At 34.8% G+C, this 17,613-nt stretch overlaps 1 protein-coding gene across 4 annotated transcripts; it reads right to left on the bottom strand.

Annotated features, from left to right (window-relative positions):
• Nucleotides 1–808: 808 nt before the first annotated feature.
• LOC108337104 (probable phosphopantothenoylcysteine decarboxylase) lies at nucleotides 809–6,272 on the bottom strand. 4 transcript variants are annotated; one of them, XR_008245200.1, is made up of 5 exons: nucleotides 6,081–6,271; nucleotides 4,415–4,820; nucleotides 3,349–3,622; nucleotides 2,540–2,669; nucleotides 809–1,142 (listed from the first exon to the last, which is right to left on the bottom strand). XR_008245200.1 is itself a non-coding variant. In XM_052868283.1 (4 exons), exons 2-4 carry the CDS (start codon nucleotides 4,745–4,747, stop codon nucleotides 1,105–1,107), a joined length of 645 nt encoding a protein of 214 aa, XP_052724243.1. In that variant the 5' UTR covers nucleotides 4,748–4,820; nucleotides 5,693–6,034; the 3' UTR covers nucleotides 813–1,104. The 4 variants fall into 4 exon arrangements, 3 of the variants coding, with proteins under 3 accessions (XP_052724243.1, XP_052724242.1, XP_017429050.1); XM_052868283.1 differs by lacking the exons at nucleotides 2,540–2,669; nucleotides 6,081–6,271 and adding an exon at nucleotides 5,693–6,034 and having other exon boundaries at nucleotides 813–1,142; XM_052868282.1 differs by lacking the exon at nucleotides 2,540–2,669 and having other exon boundaries at nucleotides 822–1,142; nucleotides 6,081–6,272.
• Nucleotides 6,273–17,613: the final 11,341 nt, after the last annotated feature.

Raw genomic sequence — 17,613 nt, forward strand, 5'->3', positions numbered from 1 at the left:
TTATAGCCCTTTTGTGACCGTGGAAATCCTAAGAAGACACATTTGTGAGACCTAGGAGATAACTTATCAAGACCAGGACTAAAATCATGAACAAAACATGTAGACCCAAAAACTCTGAGGTAATGGATGTAAAGGGTCTTGAGGAAATAAGATAGAGTGAGAGATTTTGTTATCTAGGACAGAAGACGACATGTGGTTTATGAGATAACATGCAGTGAGAACTACATCACCCCAAAAACGCGATGGTACTTGACCATGGATTAGAAGTGTACGAGTTGTTTCAATAAGGTGTTTATTCTTGCGCTTAGCCACCCCATTTTGTTGAGGGGTATAGGCACATGAGGTTTGGTGAAGAATGCCATTTGAAGCCATAAAATGTTCAAACGGTTGAGAAAGGTATTCACGGCCATTATCACTGCGAAAAGTGCGAATAGAAACCCCAAATTGAGTTTTTATTTCATTGAAAAATGATTGGAAAATAGAAAACAACTCAGAACGATTCTTCATGAGAAACAACCAAGTACATCTGGAATAGTCATCAATAAAGGTAACAAAATATTGAAATCCTAAAGTTGACTTAACATGACTAGGTCCCCAAATATCAAAATGAACCAATGAAAAGGGGGATGACGCTCGTTGTGAAACGGTTGAGAAAGGTATTCACAGCCATTATCACTGCGAAAAGTGCGAATAGAAACCCCAAATTGAGTTTTTATTTCGTTGAAAAATGATTGGAAAATAGAAAACAACTCAGAACGATTCTTCATGAGAAACAACCAAGTACATCTGGAATAGTCATCAATAAAGGTAAAAAAATACTGAAATCCTAAAGTTGACTTAACATGACTAGGTCCCCAAATATCAGAATGAACCAATGAAAATGGGGATTACGCTCGTTGTGAAACACTACGAGGAAAGGAACTACGAGTATGTTTACCTAACTGACAAAACTCACACGACAAACTTAATAATTTCGACAGACTCGGAACAAGTTGTTGCAGTTTGGCAAGACTGAGATAACCTAACTGAGCATGAAGAAGGGATGGTGACTCCATGATTACGCCAACATGTGGAGAAGGACTGAGATGATATAGGCCATGAGACTCACATCTTCTGCCAATCATGTGTTTCGAACTCCGATCCTGCAACCAAACAAAATCTTTGGTAAATGAAATAAATCAATTAAGGGAACGAGTTAGACGACTTACGGACAATAAGTTAAAAGGAGACCCAGGGACATAAAGTACATTATCAATGAATATGGACGGAAATATATGAATAGTACCAATACCATGAGATGAGACTCTAGACCTATCAACCATCGTTACCGAGGGTAAATTATCTAAACATGACAAGGAAGAAAACAAGGACTTGTTACCAGTGATATGATCGGTGGCGCCTAAGTCAAGGACCCAAGATCCGAGAGAGTGAGTCAGACCAACAAAAGGAGTACCTGTGCGTATAACAGAAGCAGATGTAGTGGAACTAGAGTGCTGACGGTCCTCATACCATCTGAGAAATTCCTGAAAGAGTGCAGGGTTATTTATGGTATTTGATGAAGTAGGATGGTCTGCAGACGGTGATCGGGGAGGTGGATCAGAATTAGCCATTGCTATAGGTCGAGGAGGACGTCCATGAAGCGCATAACATCTATCAATTTTGTGGCCTAGCTTGCCACAGTGGTCACATTTTGGATGTCCTTTACCTGGCTGGCGAGACCGACTCTGATCATCACGTTGGGCAGCCACGGAGAGGGAGAAACCCTAAAAATCCAAAGTGCTCCGATTGACGCAACGACAACAGATCCAAAAAGAGGACGAGGAGGCGATCACGACGGTCTTGGTCGGCGGCGAATCTCGCCGACGACGCGCCGGCTCGCGCGGCGGATCTGGTGACTATTGCGGCGACGCGTGGAGGCGCGTGGATGGTCCGTTCACCGCAATCTTTGCACCACGGTGGTCGCCCGGCCGAGACGATCCGGATGGTATGGTCGTCGGTCGATTCTGGAACTCCGACGGCGGCGGCATCGACAATGACAACGACGACTGCGGTGGCGATGGGTACCGGAGACTGTGGAACTGGCTGAAACAAAACCTAAGCTCTAGATACCATATGAAATAGTAGAGAAGATTAGGAGAAATCTCCCTTATGTACACATAGGGTAGTTTATTTATAATGTAAGATAAGGGTTAAACCCTAAATACAGAATGGGCTGAGCCCAATTAACATAAACACACAACTTAACATCTAACAAGAAGTAATAATTAATTACATCAATAATCTTTTATAAAAAAAATTAAACCATAGTTTTCTTAAATTGGACAACCCCTTTAAATAGGTCAGATTCAATCTCATCACAAGCTACCAGATTTGGTGGCATATTGTGTTTGATTAAAATTGATAAAGTAGTACACCATGACATATCATCATTTTACCTAATGTGTGTGAAGGAGTATAAAGATGAAAACAAACATAACATTTTGCAAAATATTTTACCCAAAAGTCTCAAACAATGATGTTTCAAGAATAAATATTTTACCCATTTAGGAAATTTCAATAATTGCTATTGAAAATCCACTTTGCTATTTGAATCCCATAACTTCTCAGGTTCCTCTGCTTTGTTCCTGCTATGCCACTCTATTATCGAGAGGGCCAAATATAAACTGAACCTGGTGCAAGAATTCAACGTTTTTTATTAATACCGCTGTTATTTATTATTCTTTGTAATATGAACTTAATATTTTAAAGATTTAGGGTTTAGGTTTGAAAACAACTACAGAGGATCATCTGATAACAGGATTCACTGAGATTTTTATAGATGTTACATTTCATGCTAACTCATTGGTTATTACAAGGTTGGCATTATGTGCAATCAAAAGGACATTATCTGCATAAAATGTTCTGATTTTTTTTCTGCATAAAGAAGTTCATTTCATGGTCCTCTGATTAAGGAGATGCACATGCATCAATGTTGATACATAAAGGAATCTGCAGCACAACCCCTCTGCAATAAAAAATACGACAAAACTCTGATACAGTTTTTCATGTGCATTTGATGTTGTTCTCTAATCAGAATTAGATATTTATCTCAATAAACTATGTTGACACTTGATGTAAACTTTTTTTCTTTCCAAATTACTGAGATGAAACTCTGTTTCTAATTGGAGAACAACATTAATAAGCAGCGAAAGATCAACATCTAAGTTTTGTCCTAAATAATACACACCACCTATGATCAGACTAGATGTAAGAGAAATACAAATGCAATAAAACAAGGGGCCAAGACATGTCCTAGGAAGGCATTCATACTTGTTTCCAATTGCCAACACTGTCAGATATCACCATTACCTTGCTGAGCCTTTGACTCATAGAAGAGCCTTACAGTTGAGTAAATGGTAGAGGGTTCAGCCATGGCACCATTGCCATAATCTCCACAAGCTAACCTCTTTGTAACAGGTGGGATGAGAGAAATTCCAAGCTCATCAATGGCGATGAGATGCCGCTCGGTGAAAGGATTGTTCCACATAAGAGTGTTCATGGCTGGTGCAACAAAAAATGGCTTGCTGTAGTCCCAGGCTCGCACAATGCATGTCAGTAGATTGTCACACAACCCTCCAGCAATCTACAACATATATTCAACTTACTTTAACAGAAACTCATCTGAACCCTATAAAAGATGTACACACAAAAGCTGAACACCAAAAGATGGAAAGAAAAACACATCATTGGTTGAACTTGCCTACACTGTGTAAGAATAGGTATGTCATAGACATGCTAGTTTGTTTAATCTATTGTGGAGAAATATAAGCTATACCACCATTTTGTATACTAAAGATATGCTTATAAGAACTTATTTACAACTTATTTAGGCTTTATCTTATGACATAAGCACTTGTGCAAATGTCTACGAGAGAAAATGAAATAACTTATATTAGTAATTGAATTAAATATGTTTTTAGTTCTTAAACTTGGCCGTGAAATTGGAATTCGTCATTGTTCCAAACTTTAATACATTTTGGTCTTCAAACTTTAAAGTTGAATGAATATAGTCCTTTTAATCAACTGCGTTATATTTCTTTGACGTATCCAACACATTTTAGTATGACGTTTGAGTTGTCAATCTGGAACATTGTTTAACAAATCCCAAAAAATCAATGTCATCAAGTTAAAAGGATTGTACTCATTCATTTTTAAAGTTTGGACATCAAAATGTATCAAATTTTGGAATAGGTACTAATTCTAATTTCAGGTTCAAGTTAAGGGACTAAAAACATATTTAACCTTTAGTAATTATGCAGGGTAGCTTTTGAAAACAGTTTATAAGTTATAACTTTTCTGAGAACAGTGTAATCACATTTTCTCTTCAATTGTAGAAACAACCAAAGCATTTATTCAAAGAACTTGAGTTGTTTACCTTGCCAAGGGTGTTTGCTGATAATGGAGCAATGACCATGATATCAGCCCATTTGCGGAGCTCAATGTGAAGCACATTATCACCAAGTTTCATCCAACTAGACCATTCATTGTCATCAGTGTATAAAGTTACATCCTTTGGCATTGAAGCTCTATCAATGAAATGCAAAGATGCATTTGTGGCAACTGCTCTTACATCTGCCCATTCAGAGAAACAATGACACAGATTTGCAAATTTGACAGCAGCAACACTCCCACTAGCAGCAAGCAGAATTCGGGGCCTCCTTGGTGCAGCATCCACAGCCATAGTCTCTCCCTCAGCACTTACAGCCATCACCCAGAACCTTCCACAATGATCTTAAATTTCCATGTTTTCAAACACGAGTTTCAGCTCACTCATTAAAAACCTTCAAATTGGTAAAGTAAAACCCCTTTAGATGACAGTTTATAGTTACTAAATACTTGAATCACATTGGTGCAAAGGAAAAAAATCCTTAGTTATTGAACTAAAACTCAAATATACATGCATCTAAAGCTAAGTCTAACCATAGCCATACACAGCTAGCTTAACACCAATGAGAACATCTACCTAAAAGTACTATATTCCTGTTAAGATAAAGTCTTTATGATGATTTTTTCTATAAATACATATTGAAAAGAAAAGAAAGGTAAACTGAATTAAGTTTCTCTCATAAGCTAAAATTAATTTATGCTCTTCAACTTTTCCAGAAGCTCTTAACCCAATCTCTCTAAAATCTGAGGTGAATTGGTTAATTTTAACTCACTAAGAAATTTGATTATTTTGTTTTGGTGCTTCCCTTGGAAAGAAATATATTATATCAGAAGCAAAGGTCAGTATCCTACATATGTTAAGAAAAAGAATTTAATTCTAAGAAATGGTAAGCCTAACTTCTTACCTTTAAAACAATTAAAAATCAACCTACAAAAACTTTACCACTTATTTATAATTATTTTTAGTCGTTATTCATATAATTTTTAGTTCCTAGAAAAAAAAGACTAAAAGTGATTAAAAATTGCATGTGTCTAAACAAAAACGATTTCGTTTTTAATATTGGAGTCAGAGAAACCAAACATGTAATTAAACCATTATTATTAAAATCAACAATTTTACAATTCATGAACATCATGATTGAATGGAAATATAAAAAATTTAACCCTTTCCCTTTGTTCCATTTAATCTTACTTTAAATTATAATATACATTAACAGGTACAGATAATCCAACACATCAGAGTTCAGCAATACAAATTCATAATTACCTACATAATGCATTCCCTTCCCCCAAAACAAGAACCCTAGAGAGAGAAATTTCCTGCTTTAATAATCACAAATCATTAAAATAGAACAAAGCAGATTCTACAAAGAGGCCTAATTTGAACAGTGAATTCCGATGAATTTGGAGAAGAAAGAGGAACAGTAGTGTCGAACTGAATCCTATATTGAACAAACATGTTTTAAAACCAGTTCCAGGGAAAGTACAACCCACAATTTCTATTCCCAGAAAACCCCACCATGGATTCGATCTACTATTTGTTGAAAAAAAAATATGATGGGATGAAGAAAAATGAAGAAAATTTAAACAACAAAAGAGTAAGATGAACAGAGCAAAGAGTGAAAGTGAAATCAAAGAGAAGAAGTGGAACTAACCTAACGGAATGAGGGTGATTTCCCTGACAACACAACACAACAGAACAACCTCGCAACCAACTGACGCCGACAACACAATCCGTGTTTCCTGTTAGTGTTTGCGCTGTCAGTATTCAAAAACAGATCCCGCTGCGGAACTCACACACAGTAAGATATAATTCTTTTCAAGAAGGAAGTGGATCAGAAATTATTTTTTTTACCAAGTCACGGTGATTAATTATTTTGAATATAGACCTCTTTTATTTATAAAACATAATATTATATTTAATTATAGGAACTAAAGTATATAAAATAAGTATATATTCAATGGTCAATAAAAGGATACTGACCTCAATTTAATTTGAACAAGTTTTCGAAAAAGACACTGTTACAAGTAGAAAAAAAGAAAATATAAATTCTTCTGTAAGTTAAAATTAATTGATATAAAAATTTAAAATATAATTCTATAGAATATATAATAAAATGTTTAGAAATTAATTTATTCAAAAAATTTTATTAGATGATAATTTTTTTTCTTCTTATTTTGTACTATTAAATTTTTTATTTTTATGGAGTAATTTATCGAAACATGTTTGTTTGTTTCTATTAACTTTATGTTTATTATCACAATTTTAAAATAACTTGCCACACTTATTCATATTACCTTAAATATCAATTGATTTTTTAGAAGTTAACAGATAAAAATCAAACATTATACTGTTCATCTAGGTTTATAATAATATAATTCTTATTATAATAACTATCCATGCTTAATGATAAATATCTTATAACTATTCATAATAAAACATATTTTATTCCACTAATACATTTTTTTATTTAATTGTATTAAAAAACTTAAATATTTCAATTTAATTACATTTAGAAACCTATTTTATTAATTAGAAATGATTTAAATTAATTAAAAATGAAAAAAAATAAAAATATAGGGGTGCACCACCTCTACATTTTCACTTTTTTTTATTTTTTAATTAATTTAAATCATTTTAATTTACTAAATTAGGTTTTTATTTTATTTTTATTCGAAAAAATAATGTGAAAAATGTCAAAAAAAAATAAATATATTTGAATGAAAAGAAATAAAATTACCATTTACTAATCAAATTTATTTATATTAAATAATCTTATTAATGCCATTATATAATAATGTCATATAAATAAATGGTGATGTATTTTATTTTTTTATAGCCTTTTTAGTCTTACTATTCATCTCCATGTGTGCATAATTTCGTTTTTGAACAAATACTATTTGACCAAGTATGGTACATTTATTTTATATGTTTGTTTCCTTGGTTATTGAAGTATCCTCTGAGTTACAATGGTGTAGGGGCATCAATTCTCAAATGTCAATAAATGTGTGGAAGGAATGGTTGAAACAATTGTTCATCATACAAATATAATATAAGTTGGGCAAAAGTGAGAAACATTGATTCATTCTCATTTCTTTGTTCTACCTCTGTCTAGTTTTGTTCTCTTCATTTCTTTTACATTCAAGTCCAAAATTCAAACACATAATGACTTTCACATGTCATCTTCTGGTCGATATGTACCTACTATGTTTTCAAGACAAACACATTGTGAAGGCAATTTGGGAGGGCACTGAAAGAGTTCTTCATCCAAGAAGACATGCAATCTAGATTTCTAAACATATCGACAAACTCGATGACAGAGTCATGAATATACTACAAGCAGCAGAGTTTGACCATATTTTAAAAGTTTCAAATATGGAAATGAATCACTTGTTAGTCACTGCTTTGGTTGAGAGGTGGAAAATGGAGACTCATACATTCCACTTGCCATTTGGGGAAACTACTGTAACACTAGAAGACATTGCATTGCAACTCGAGCTTCCGCTTGAAGGTGAGGCTGTCACTGACATCAATAGCGGTTCACTCATATTTTACTGTGAATACCTATTGGGAGATGTTCCTCCGGAGACATATGTTAGAGGCAATAAAATTAAATTGTCTTGGTTGAATAATACATTTTGGCAGTTGTCTCATGATGCTAGTAATGATGTTATTCAATAATATGCTAGAGCGCGTATGTTGATGATAATCAACAACATATTAATGCCGAATACATCTGCAAGTATGGTACATTTGATGTATCTCGCACTTTTAGCTGACTTGTAGAATGTGTCCAACTACAGTTGGGGATCTGCAGTGCTTTCCTGTTTGTACCGTGTCCTTGATCATGGTATCGATCAAGATAATATCGGAGGGTGCATGTTATTGTTACAATGTTGGGCATGGGAAAAATTACATGTACTTCTCCACAAATACATGAAGTCATTGACTAGGATATTTTTGCCGATGTTGTTTTCCCGTTGGGGAAAAGATGGTGTCGAACAACTCAATCAATATTCCACGACACCACAACTCTTCAACAATTTCGTCAAAATTTAGACGACCTCTAATGAATCACTAATTTGTACTACTCACTTAGCTTTTCACACCAAATTGTGTTTAATTCTCCATTATTATCTCTTTTTCACTATTTGGGCTTAATTTGACTAATAATTCTTATTTTAATTAATTTAAATTATTTGGGCCTAATTATTCCAATTATTATTTGCAGGACAATTTTGGAATTATTCTCTAACAGTTCAGTCTTAGGTTCTTTGTTTAATGTTAGTGTTAGTGTGTGTTCTCTTTGTGTTATGAATGTGATGTTCTGTTTTTTGTGTGTGTGTATTGTGTTTTGTAGTTGTTTTAAGTCAATATTTGGATAATTGGACACTGTTTGCCATGTTTTCGCAGAAAACGCGATGGTCGCGATGAGCGCGGAAATAAATAGTGCGTGAATAGTGACCGATTTCCTTATTATAAATGACGATTTTTGCTTTGGTAGCTAGGAGTGTTATTTTTCTCTGAATTTTTTTTGTGCACTTCTTATGGTACATATTTTGATCAAGGTCGTACCCGAATCAAATTAATATGCAGATAAAGTGAAGTATAGACTAAGAAATGACTCCTAGGTGTCTCTCAAGGACCAATTATTGGTTTAGTCATTAGATCAAACACTTGGTGCTGGGGGGGGTGTGAAGAGTTTTGTGAATGGAAATGAACCAAATTAAAACGCGAATTCATTACAGATTAAAAACGATTGGTCACTAACTCAATTACAATGCTTCCAATCACAAATTAACCAACAATTGCACACTACTCTAACCCCTAATCCAACACAAGTTAACCAACTAAGGAAAGACTAACCATGTTTTCCTAAAAGCAAATTAAACAAACGCAATGCTAATATTCAACCAATTCTGTACCACACAGTTTCATCAATTAAGCGAAGATTAAACACCAATTAGGCAACTAAGCGTATACCCAACCCAAGCGCAAAACAGATTCAATACTAGCCAAGTTAGAGCAACAAAAACACACTTCCAAGCGTAGGAATCTCATGGAAACAATACAATCTCCATAGTGCCCAACCAAAACAATATCAACTTTCCATTAACACGAAATTAAACCAGCAAAACGCAACATAAACAAAGGCAAAACGCAAATTGCAATGGAAGAACGAAATTGGAATTCAAACCGGAACAAGAATTGAAAACGAACTCAAATTCAATGCAAAAACGAAATTACAATTGAAACGAAATGGGATTGAAAGCACAAATTGAAATTCGAATTAAAATAAAATTTGGTACAAGAAAATGGAAGCAAACCTAAAACCCCAAAAGGAGGGGTGGAAAAACACTCAAGAGCCAAAACCTAGAGAGAAAAACGTAAAATGAGGGAGAGAAGGTGGAGTGAAATCTGAATTGGGGATTTAAAAGCCCTAAATTACAAAAATGCCCTTCTACAAAAGATGGCCAAAAATGGCCCAAAGCTAACCTAAAAACAAAATTAAAAATAAATGTTGATGTGCAACACAATAAATGATGTGACAACTCTCTTTATGTCCCAATGTAACATCCCAAAAATACAGTCTAAAACTATATAATAGAATATTCACATTAAATAATAATTCAGATTAGTCTTACACTAAAGTAGAGCGTAAGGTTATGACCGAACGGCCTTACAAAAAGAGTTACAAATTTAAGCTGTACAGGTACAATTCTGACCGAACAGTTTACAAAATACTATACCGAACGGTCATACATAACAAAAGGGGAAGGTGATCGAACGATCACCTTACTATCAGGCTATGCTACTGACCTAACGGTTCTACGGTTCGGTTCGGTCTTAACTTCTACCTCTACTAGGTTTTCTTCTTCCAGCGCCTCTTCCAACAGCTCGTCTCCTTCTGCTCACATCCACACGGATGATCATTGCAATGACAAAGACAAACGTACAAAACAGACAAGACAGGAAACACAAGGTAAGCTTATATAATTTAATTTATGTATAAACATACATTTCACACAATCAACCAAACAAGATAATTCATCCTACGTTTCATGCAAAGCCTAATACTAGACTGACTGTCTGGACTGTATGAAATTTGTGTAGCTACGACGTTCGTGCACCCGGGTGATGTAGTAACTGGGATACCCTCAACAGCTGCCACCCGAGGTTAGTCCTATCTGTCCAAATTAACCATAAGGACTAGGACCTCCTACCGTTCCCACACATGACCTACCCTCCTCTACGTGAGGATAGGTACTCACGGAACATCAGGATGAACTGCCAGCTTAGCATGCCCACATTCATACTTTACCAATTCCAATATTCATTCATGAGTCATTCCTCCCTGGAACGCTCGTCCATAATCCAACACATTTCCTCCATATCATATTCTCTTCATCTTTCAATAATAATCATCTCACTTAAACATTTCGCACATAGATCCGTAAGGATACCAAAAACCGAACGTTCAACCCTAACTCAGAACGAGACCGAACACTTGGAGCGAGACCGAGAGGTCTCCAGTTCCAGAACGGATTAAGACCAAGAGAGTTACTATCGGGTTGAGAAAGAAACTGAGTACAATCATATATAATAGGAACGACTAGAACGAACGTTACTTACAAAGTGAGCCAATTAGATGAACTGACTCTTGAGAGCTCCAACCGAACACCGAAAAGACCATGCCAAGTACTAAGACTCTAGGCCGGAACCAATGGATGCAGACACTTCAAGACATTCAAAGAATAATACTTAGAAGAATTCACATGAAGAAACCGAACGCTTATGAAAACTTAGGTTATTTGAGTTTAGCATTAAGAAAACCGAATGACAGTCAATGACCGAGCACGGTAGAGAGAAAACTCTATTGAATTTGGACGAACGCTATTTTCATCAGATAAATTATAGGAAAGAGAATGAGCGCTTGGTGTAAGACCGAGCACTACTCAGTATGAGCGCTTGGTGTAAGACCAAGCACTACTCAGTAAGAGCGCTTGGTGTAAGACCGAGCACTACTAAACTTATATTAGAAAGCTTGATAAATATAATAAGATACTATTGGAGTAGTGTTTAAGAATAAACGAAAATATACAAATACATATATATATATATATATATATATATATATATATATATATATATATATATATACTTAAGTTTATAACCGAACGCCAAGAACCAACTATGCTTGGCCGAACGCTCATGCATAGTATTTCAAAACGAAGACGCTCGTCCTCAACTAGGATTCTTCCCAAATGAAAGAATCCAATTCTAACCAAGTTTACTTAGAAAAACCGAACGGTCAAGGACCGTTAAGTTACGAACGTACACTCTCATAGGAGAATTTCATACTTAGAAATCATTTATCTCAATTCAATTTCTCAACATTTATCTACATAAGTTCATACAACCATATCATATAAATTTTCATATTTCATAAAATCCAAGCATAGAAATTTCATATATTTCATACCTCAGAACATAGCAAAATCATATTTCATTTCCAATCATCAAATCAACAACGTTCATGCAGCACAACAACATACAAATTAAATTAGATAAGCTTCCCTTACCTCTAAGCGTGACCGAACGTTCACTAAGGTCGAAATGGGTTCACCCTACTATCAATCCTTCTACCCTCAACGCTCAACAATTCTCCAAAACTAAACCACACAAAAGACCAACAATTGCTCAGAACGATATGAACTCAGGCAACCAGAATATTGGTTTACATGTACCAGATAACGAACGGCTAAAGAGAAGAAGAACTTACCCGTTCAGAGCCCGAAACCGATCGGTTCAAACTGAAGCTCTTGACACCGGAGGAGTAGCAACAGTGCCTGAATCATGATCGGAGGAAGAAAAGGTAAAGCTTTCTTAGAGAGAAGATGAAGGAACTGTAGTGAGAAGGAGGAGAAAAATCAGATTTTCAGAATCTGGGGAAGAAGGGTGCATGCAATGAGTGGCGGGGATTTCTGAGAATCAAAGTTTTGCTTCCAACATCAAAACGAGCATCCGCTCATCTGCCAACACCTGCCTTCCGCCAGCTGAGTGTCGAGCCCCCCCCTGGTGCGAAAAGCTAAGTGAATAGTACATATTAGTGATTCATCAACCTCATGCATTGAACATTTGGTTTATGTAAGTGTTGTGTTTTGGAATAAATATATAAATTGTATTGTAACCAATAATTCCAATATTTCAGTTCATATGGACTCCGTTCAAACGTGATGAGATTCGTCTGATGATTGAAGTCAAATTGTCGCTCACTTGTCGGGCAGTTGTGCCTCATATATGCTTTTCTATTTTAAAATACCAACAATCGGAACGTGTGATGCATCAATTTGAATTTCGATAGACTATCCCGTCAATCTCAATGAATCTTGATGACGTACATAAAGAGGATATGAGAGGACGTGCAAATTGGAATTGGCAACAACACCATTAACAATGGATTGCATTGTGGAATGACCGGCATAATCGTGTATTTAACGGGATTCCATTCAACATAAATGGTCATTTGCATGACAATACAAAGCATATGCAATGGTATATAAGTCATATCATCCGCTATGTTGTCCCGATTGAAGAGTCATTTGATGAAGAGGTAGGACAATATTTTCGTATTGAATTTATTAATGTTTGTTTTTTCCTAACAAACTAACTTAAACATTGTATTGAACAGTATGACATGGACTATCAACAACAATTTCAACCATCACCTGCATGCCGTCCACCACAAATGTACCATGACCCACAAAGGTCTTCTTATGACTACCTGCACTATCTATCTCTATATCCAACCTTCCAAAAAAACATCTCACCCACATCATCCTATCCTCAAGTTGGAAGATCCTACAGTTATTTTCCACCATCAACACTGTTCAGTGCAGCTCCTTTAACATTTAGTGTGAGTCCTTCGCATGTATTTGGAACCTCGACAATGACTCCACCGTTTGCATACCATCACGGTTCTTCATTAAAAAATGTTTATCGACCGATCAAAGATTTTCAACACCATCAACAGTCGATTGAAACTCAACACAGTGATGAAGATGAAGACACACAGACTCCCTCACCACAACAACAAAGACAAGGGCAACGACAACGAAGAAGACCAACTTGTGATACTAACAAACATAGGTAGATAGGTAGTGAAAGTGGGAAATAATTGTATTTAATTATCTACTTTCTATAATGAATAAATTATATCAAATGAAAGATCCTCTCATATGAATAATATGCCATTTTCAATGAATGGACATCACTTCACACATTTCCACTATAAATACAACCAAACATGATGTGGTATTCCACACAAGATCAAAACATAACTTTGTCGTACTTCTTATTTCCTCTTAAGTCAATTCTCCATTCCCATTCAATTTCAACTCATTCCAAACCTCATCCCCCACAAAAGATGAACACGTATGATAATGAAGTTTTTGGAATCAACACCACAGACAACCTATATAACTCATACTTTGCTGCCTTATTTCAAGACGATGAAATTTAAAATGGTGATCATGGGGTCAAATTTATATGTCAGCATCCAAAATTGTTACGCCTCCCATACGATTGCACCTTCAAACTCCTTAAGGAAAACGTTTGCATAGCGTCTGACAAACCAACTAACATAGCCATCAACAAGTTGTACTTTCGGCGACCGACAATTCATGGTGATCAAACAATCTCATATGATGCAGTTAAACTACAATCAGACGAAGATGTCTCACAAATGATAACGTGTAAGTCTCACTTTCCCATTAACACAATTATAGAAATGTATGTTACTTGGTCAAGATCTCCGAACCAAATCATGGCTCTTATGAATCCAACAAATGCATCATCTTCAACTATGACACGCACAATTGACACTCTGAACTCACCAACAATAATCTATTTCGGAGATCCACTAAAAGGTGTTGGAATCATAGAAAGTCGGTCTGGGTATAGGCTCAAATTCTGATCAGATGAAAAAGTCAACACCTCAATCAATCACATTTCAACATGCAATGAACTTTTAACTTAAATAAGTGAAATTGTCTAGTGTGGAGAGAGAAAAGTTGTCACGTATATTGATTATCGTCATCCAGTAAAGGTACGTAACAACCACCTTATTCATGATACAACTTCAATAAAATGTGATAATGATATTGCACAAATGATTGGACATTGGCAAAAAGCACAAACTATTGATTGATTTGTGAAACGTCCAAACACTTCTGAGTATATTGAACTTTTCGTCCAAACAATAAATATTCGTCCTCCAACTCAAGCTAAACACTACGAGGATCTCAAATATTGGACTTACATAGACGAACACAAACAAAGAAGAAGAAGATTCATATATTAATTTTGATGATAATTTGTAATGTTTAACACTCTTTATTTTGTTTAAAACTGTTTAAGACTCTTTAAGACTTCATGTAAGATGATTGTAAAAATACCTTTTAATGTTTTGTAATAATTTTTAAGTTTTAAATAAAGTTCTACTTTTATATATTTCTAATTAGTGCTACTACTTTTTTTTTATTTTACATGTCAATAATAAATATAAATTTAAATGCAAATCGTCAAAATAATATTTCTATATAAAGATTTTAATTTCTATTATGGATTATACAAAAAATAACAATTATATGCGTAAATTATATTGTACAATGATTTAAACTAAAACAAAAATAAGAAACAAATGTATTTTTAACCCAAAACTCTAGTAATCGATTACAGGGTTTCTGTAATCGATTACAACGTGTGTTTGTAGAAAAAACTCTCTAGTAATCGATTACAGAAACCATGTAATCAATTACAACGGAACCCTACCCCTATAAATTCAACTTCTTCTCTCTCCTCACGCACACCCACCCTTACCACTCCCAGAATAACGACTGTCCTCCATTAGAGCACCTTCAAAAGCTCAAAAATCACCTCTTCTTCTACTTCTTTCACTTCTAAACAACATTTTCTCATTCCCCTTTCAATTGTCTTCAATTTGCACCGATTGGAATCTGAAATGGCATAATCTTCAAAGAGGAAAAGGGTTAGGGGCTCATCTTCTTCAGGTGCGAGAAGTCACCACCGTCAACCTTCACCTAGTGAAAGCTCACCCTCACCCTCACCACCATCGTCACCGACTCAACCACGTCCAAATATTTTCTTTTCAACCCCTGCACAGTCATAAAGATATTTCTCACTTTTCTGTGACAGTCACGTTATTTACCCAAAATTCTTTGATCAAGAATATTTCAACAAATAAAATTATGAGTTTTTCCACATGCTGACAAATATGGGTTTAGGTAATTTTGTCTCTGATTGTGCATACTACTACCCTGATTTAGTACTTGTTTTTTATAGCAACCTCAAATTTTCTGATAATGGAACCATTAAAACTGAGGTAAAAATGTTAAAAAGATTATCAAACTCAGCCTATTAGCTTCCATAGCCAAGCTGTCATCTATTGGCTTGAATTTTGAAGGTAAATTATTTGACAAATGGGAGGATCAATACAATATTGACGTAGCAAGAGACTTGATTTGATTGCCATACAAACCATGTACGGGTAGAATTCTAGCCGGCTCTATGACATTTGAAGCTGGAATATTACGTTATGTTATATGTCGTGTTTTGTTTCCACGTGTTTCTAACGTTGCACAAACTACCGAGGAAGATCTAGTTTTAATGTGGATGATAATGACGGAAAAACAGATAAACTAGAGTCATCTCATCCGATATAGGATGAAGAAGGCTTTGAGGCCAGGGGCTCCTTTACCTTATCCCTATTTGATCACCCGAATCCTACAGCATTTTTAAAATCCATTGGATGATGAAATACCTAGCCCAGAAAACAAGAAGATAAGAATAACGAAACAAGTGATAGAGTCCTTTGGATTTGAAAAAAACCTAGATGACACATAGGTTCACAGAAATGCTCCTCCTCCTTTCCAACGCTATAGTGAAGCACATCCTCAGCGACAACCACCACCCCTTCTTCAACAACAAACTTCTTCATATGATAACGTCATGAGGGGATCAATGATCTCCGAACAGTTGTTGGGGACAACTTCAATATTATGAATGCTAGATTTGAACAACTGGAGCTAAACATGAGTGACCGCTTTGATACAATTGATGCTCGAGTTGAACATCTAAAGCACGACATGCAGTATCTGCATCATCATTTTGGTCCACATGGCATATCTTCTTCATAGATAGATTTCAATTTCATTGTATTTTCTTCTTATTTTATTTTTAGCTTTTCCTTCTATAATGCATTTTCAATTTAATAAAATAGTTGAAATTTCATTCATGACTTTGCTTTACGCTTTCCATTTGTATTTACGTTCAAAAAATTACTCATCCTAAACATAATAATACATGTCAATGTCATCAACAACCATGTGTTTACAAAAATTAAAATAACTACACAAAAATAACCTACATTGATGGTCAAGAACCAAAAAAAATATTTTATTTAACACCAAAATGCATCTAGTAATCGATTACAACATCATTGTAATCAATTACCAGAGAGTTTATGCTCATATAACATGTTGATAATTGATTACAACCATGGCGTAATCGATTACCAAAGACATTTTTGCTTATATAGGGTGACGTCATGCCCCTTGCACGACTTCAGCATGTAATTGATTACAATGTTTGGTAATCGATTACAACGGCCTAAAGTCGTTTTTGAGTTGCACGACTTCAACCCTAATCAATGGTACAAGGTGAAGTCATACAGAGGGACACAACTTCTTCATTTGAAGTCGTATGAACCCCACAACTTGCCTATTCTTGTAATTGGAATTTTTTTTGCCTACATTGGTAATTTCTTCAAATTTATCTAATTTCGTAAAAAAAACCTAGCATATCCGTTCATACACAAGATGTTTTAATAGCTTTTATATTGCAATTAAGTATTTATAGTTATAGATTAAAACAATAAAGTAAATATTTAAAAAATAGTGAAATGTCAATAATAAAATTTATTGAAATATGAATAAAAATTAGGTCATAATTTTCACCCATAATTAGAAATTACCATTCATTTATTTTTCATTATAATATCTATACTTTTTTTTTCTAAATTAAAATGGCAACAATTTGATCCATTGCCTAGTCAAGTAAACAATCTTCTTCCATTAGGCAAGAAAAAATTGATCATGAGATAAAAT

This window comes from Vigna angularis, chromosome 9, assembly GCF_016808095.1.
Source record: "Vigna angularis cultivar LongXiaoDou No.4 chromosome 9, ASM1680809v1, whole genome shotgun sequence".
NCBI classification, from domain to species: domain Eukaryota; kingdom Viridiplantae; phylum Streptophyta; class Magnoliopsida; order Fabales; family Fabaceae; genus Vigna; species Vigna angularis.

Bases quoted from the DNA above. Each gene is read 5' to 3' on its own strand.
- LOC108337104 (XM_052868283.1), bottom strand. From the start codon at position 4,747: ATGGCTGTAAGTGCTGAGGGAGAGACTATGGCTGTGGATGCTGCACCA. The intron at 3,623-4,414 runs GTAAACAACTCA...TATATGTTGTAG, and splicing joins CAGCAAACACCCTTGGCAAG to ATTGCTGGAGGGTTGTGTGA. The intron at 1,143-3,348 runs GTAATGGTGATA...GTTTGGTTGCAG, and splicing joins TGAGTCAAAGGCTCAGCAAG to GATCGGAGTTCGAAACACAT.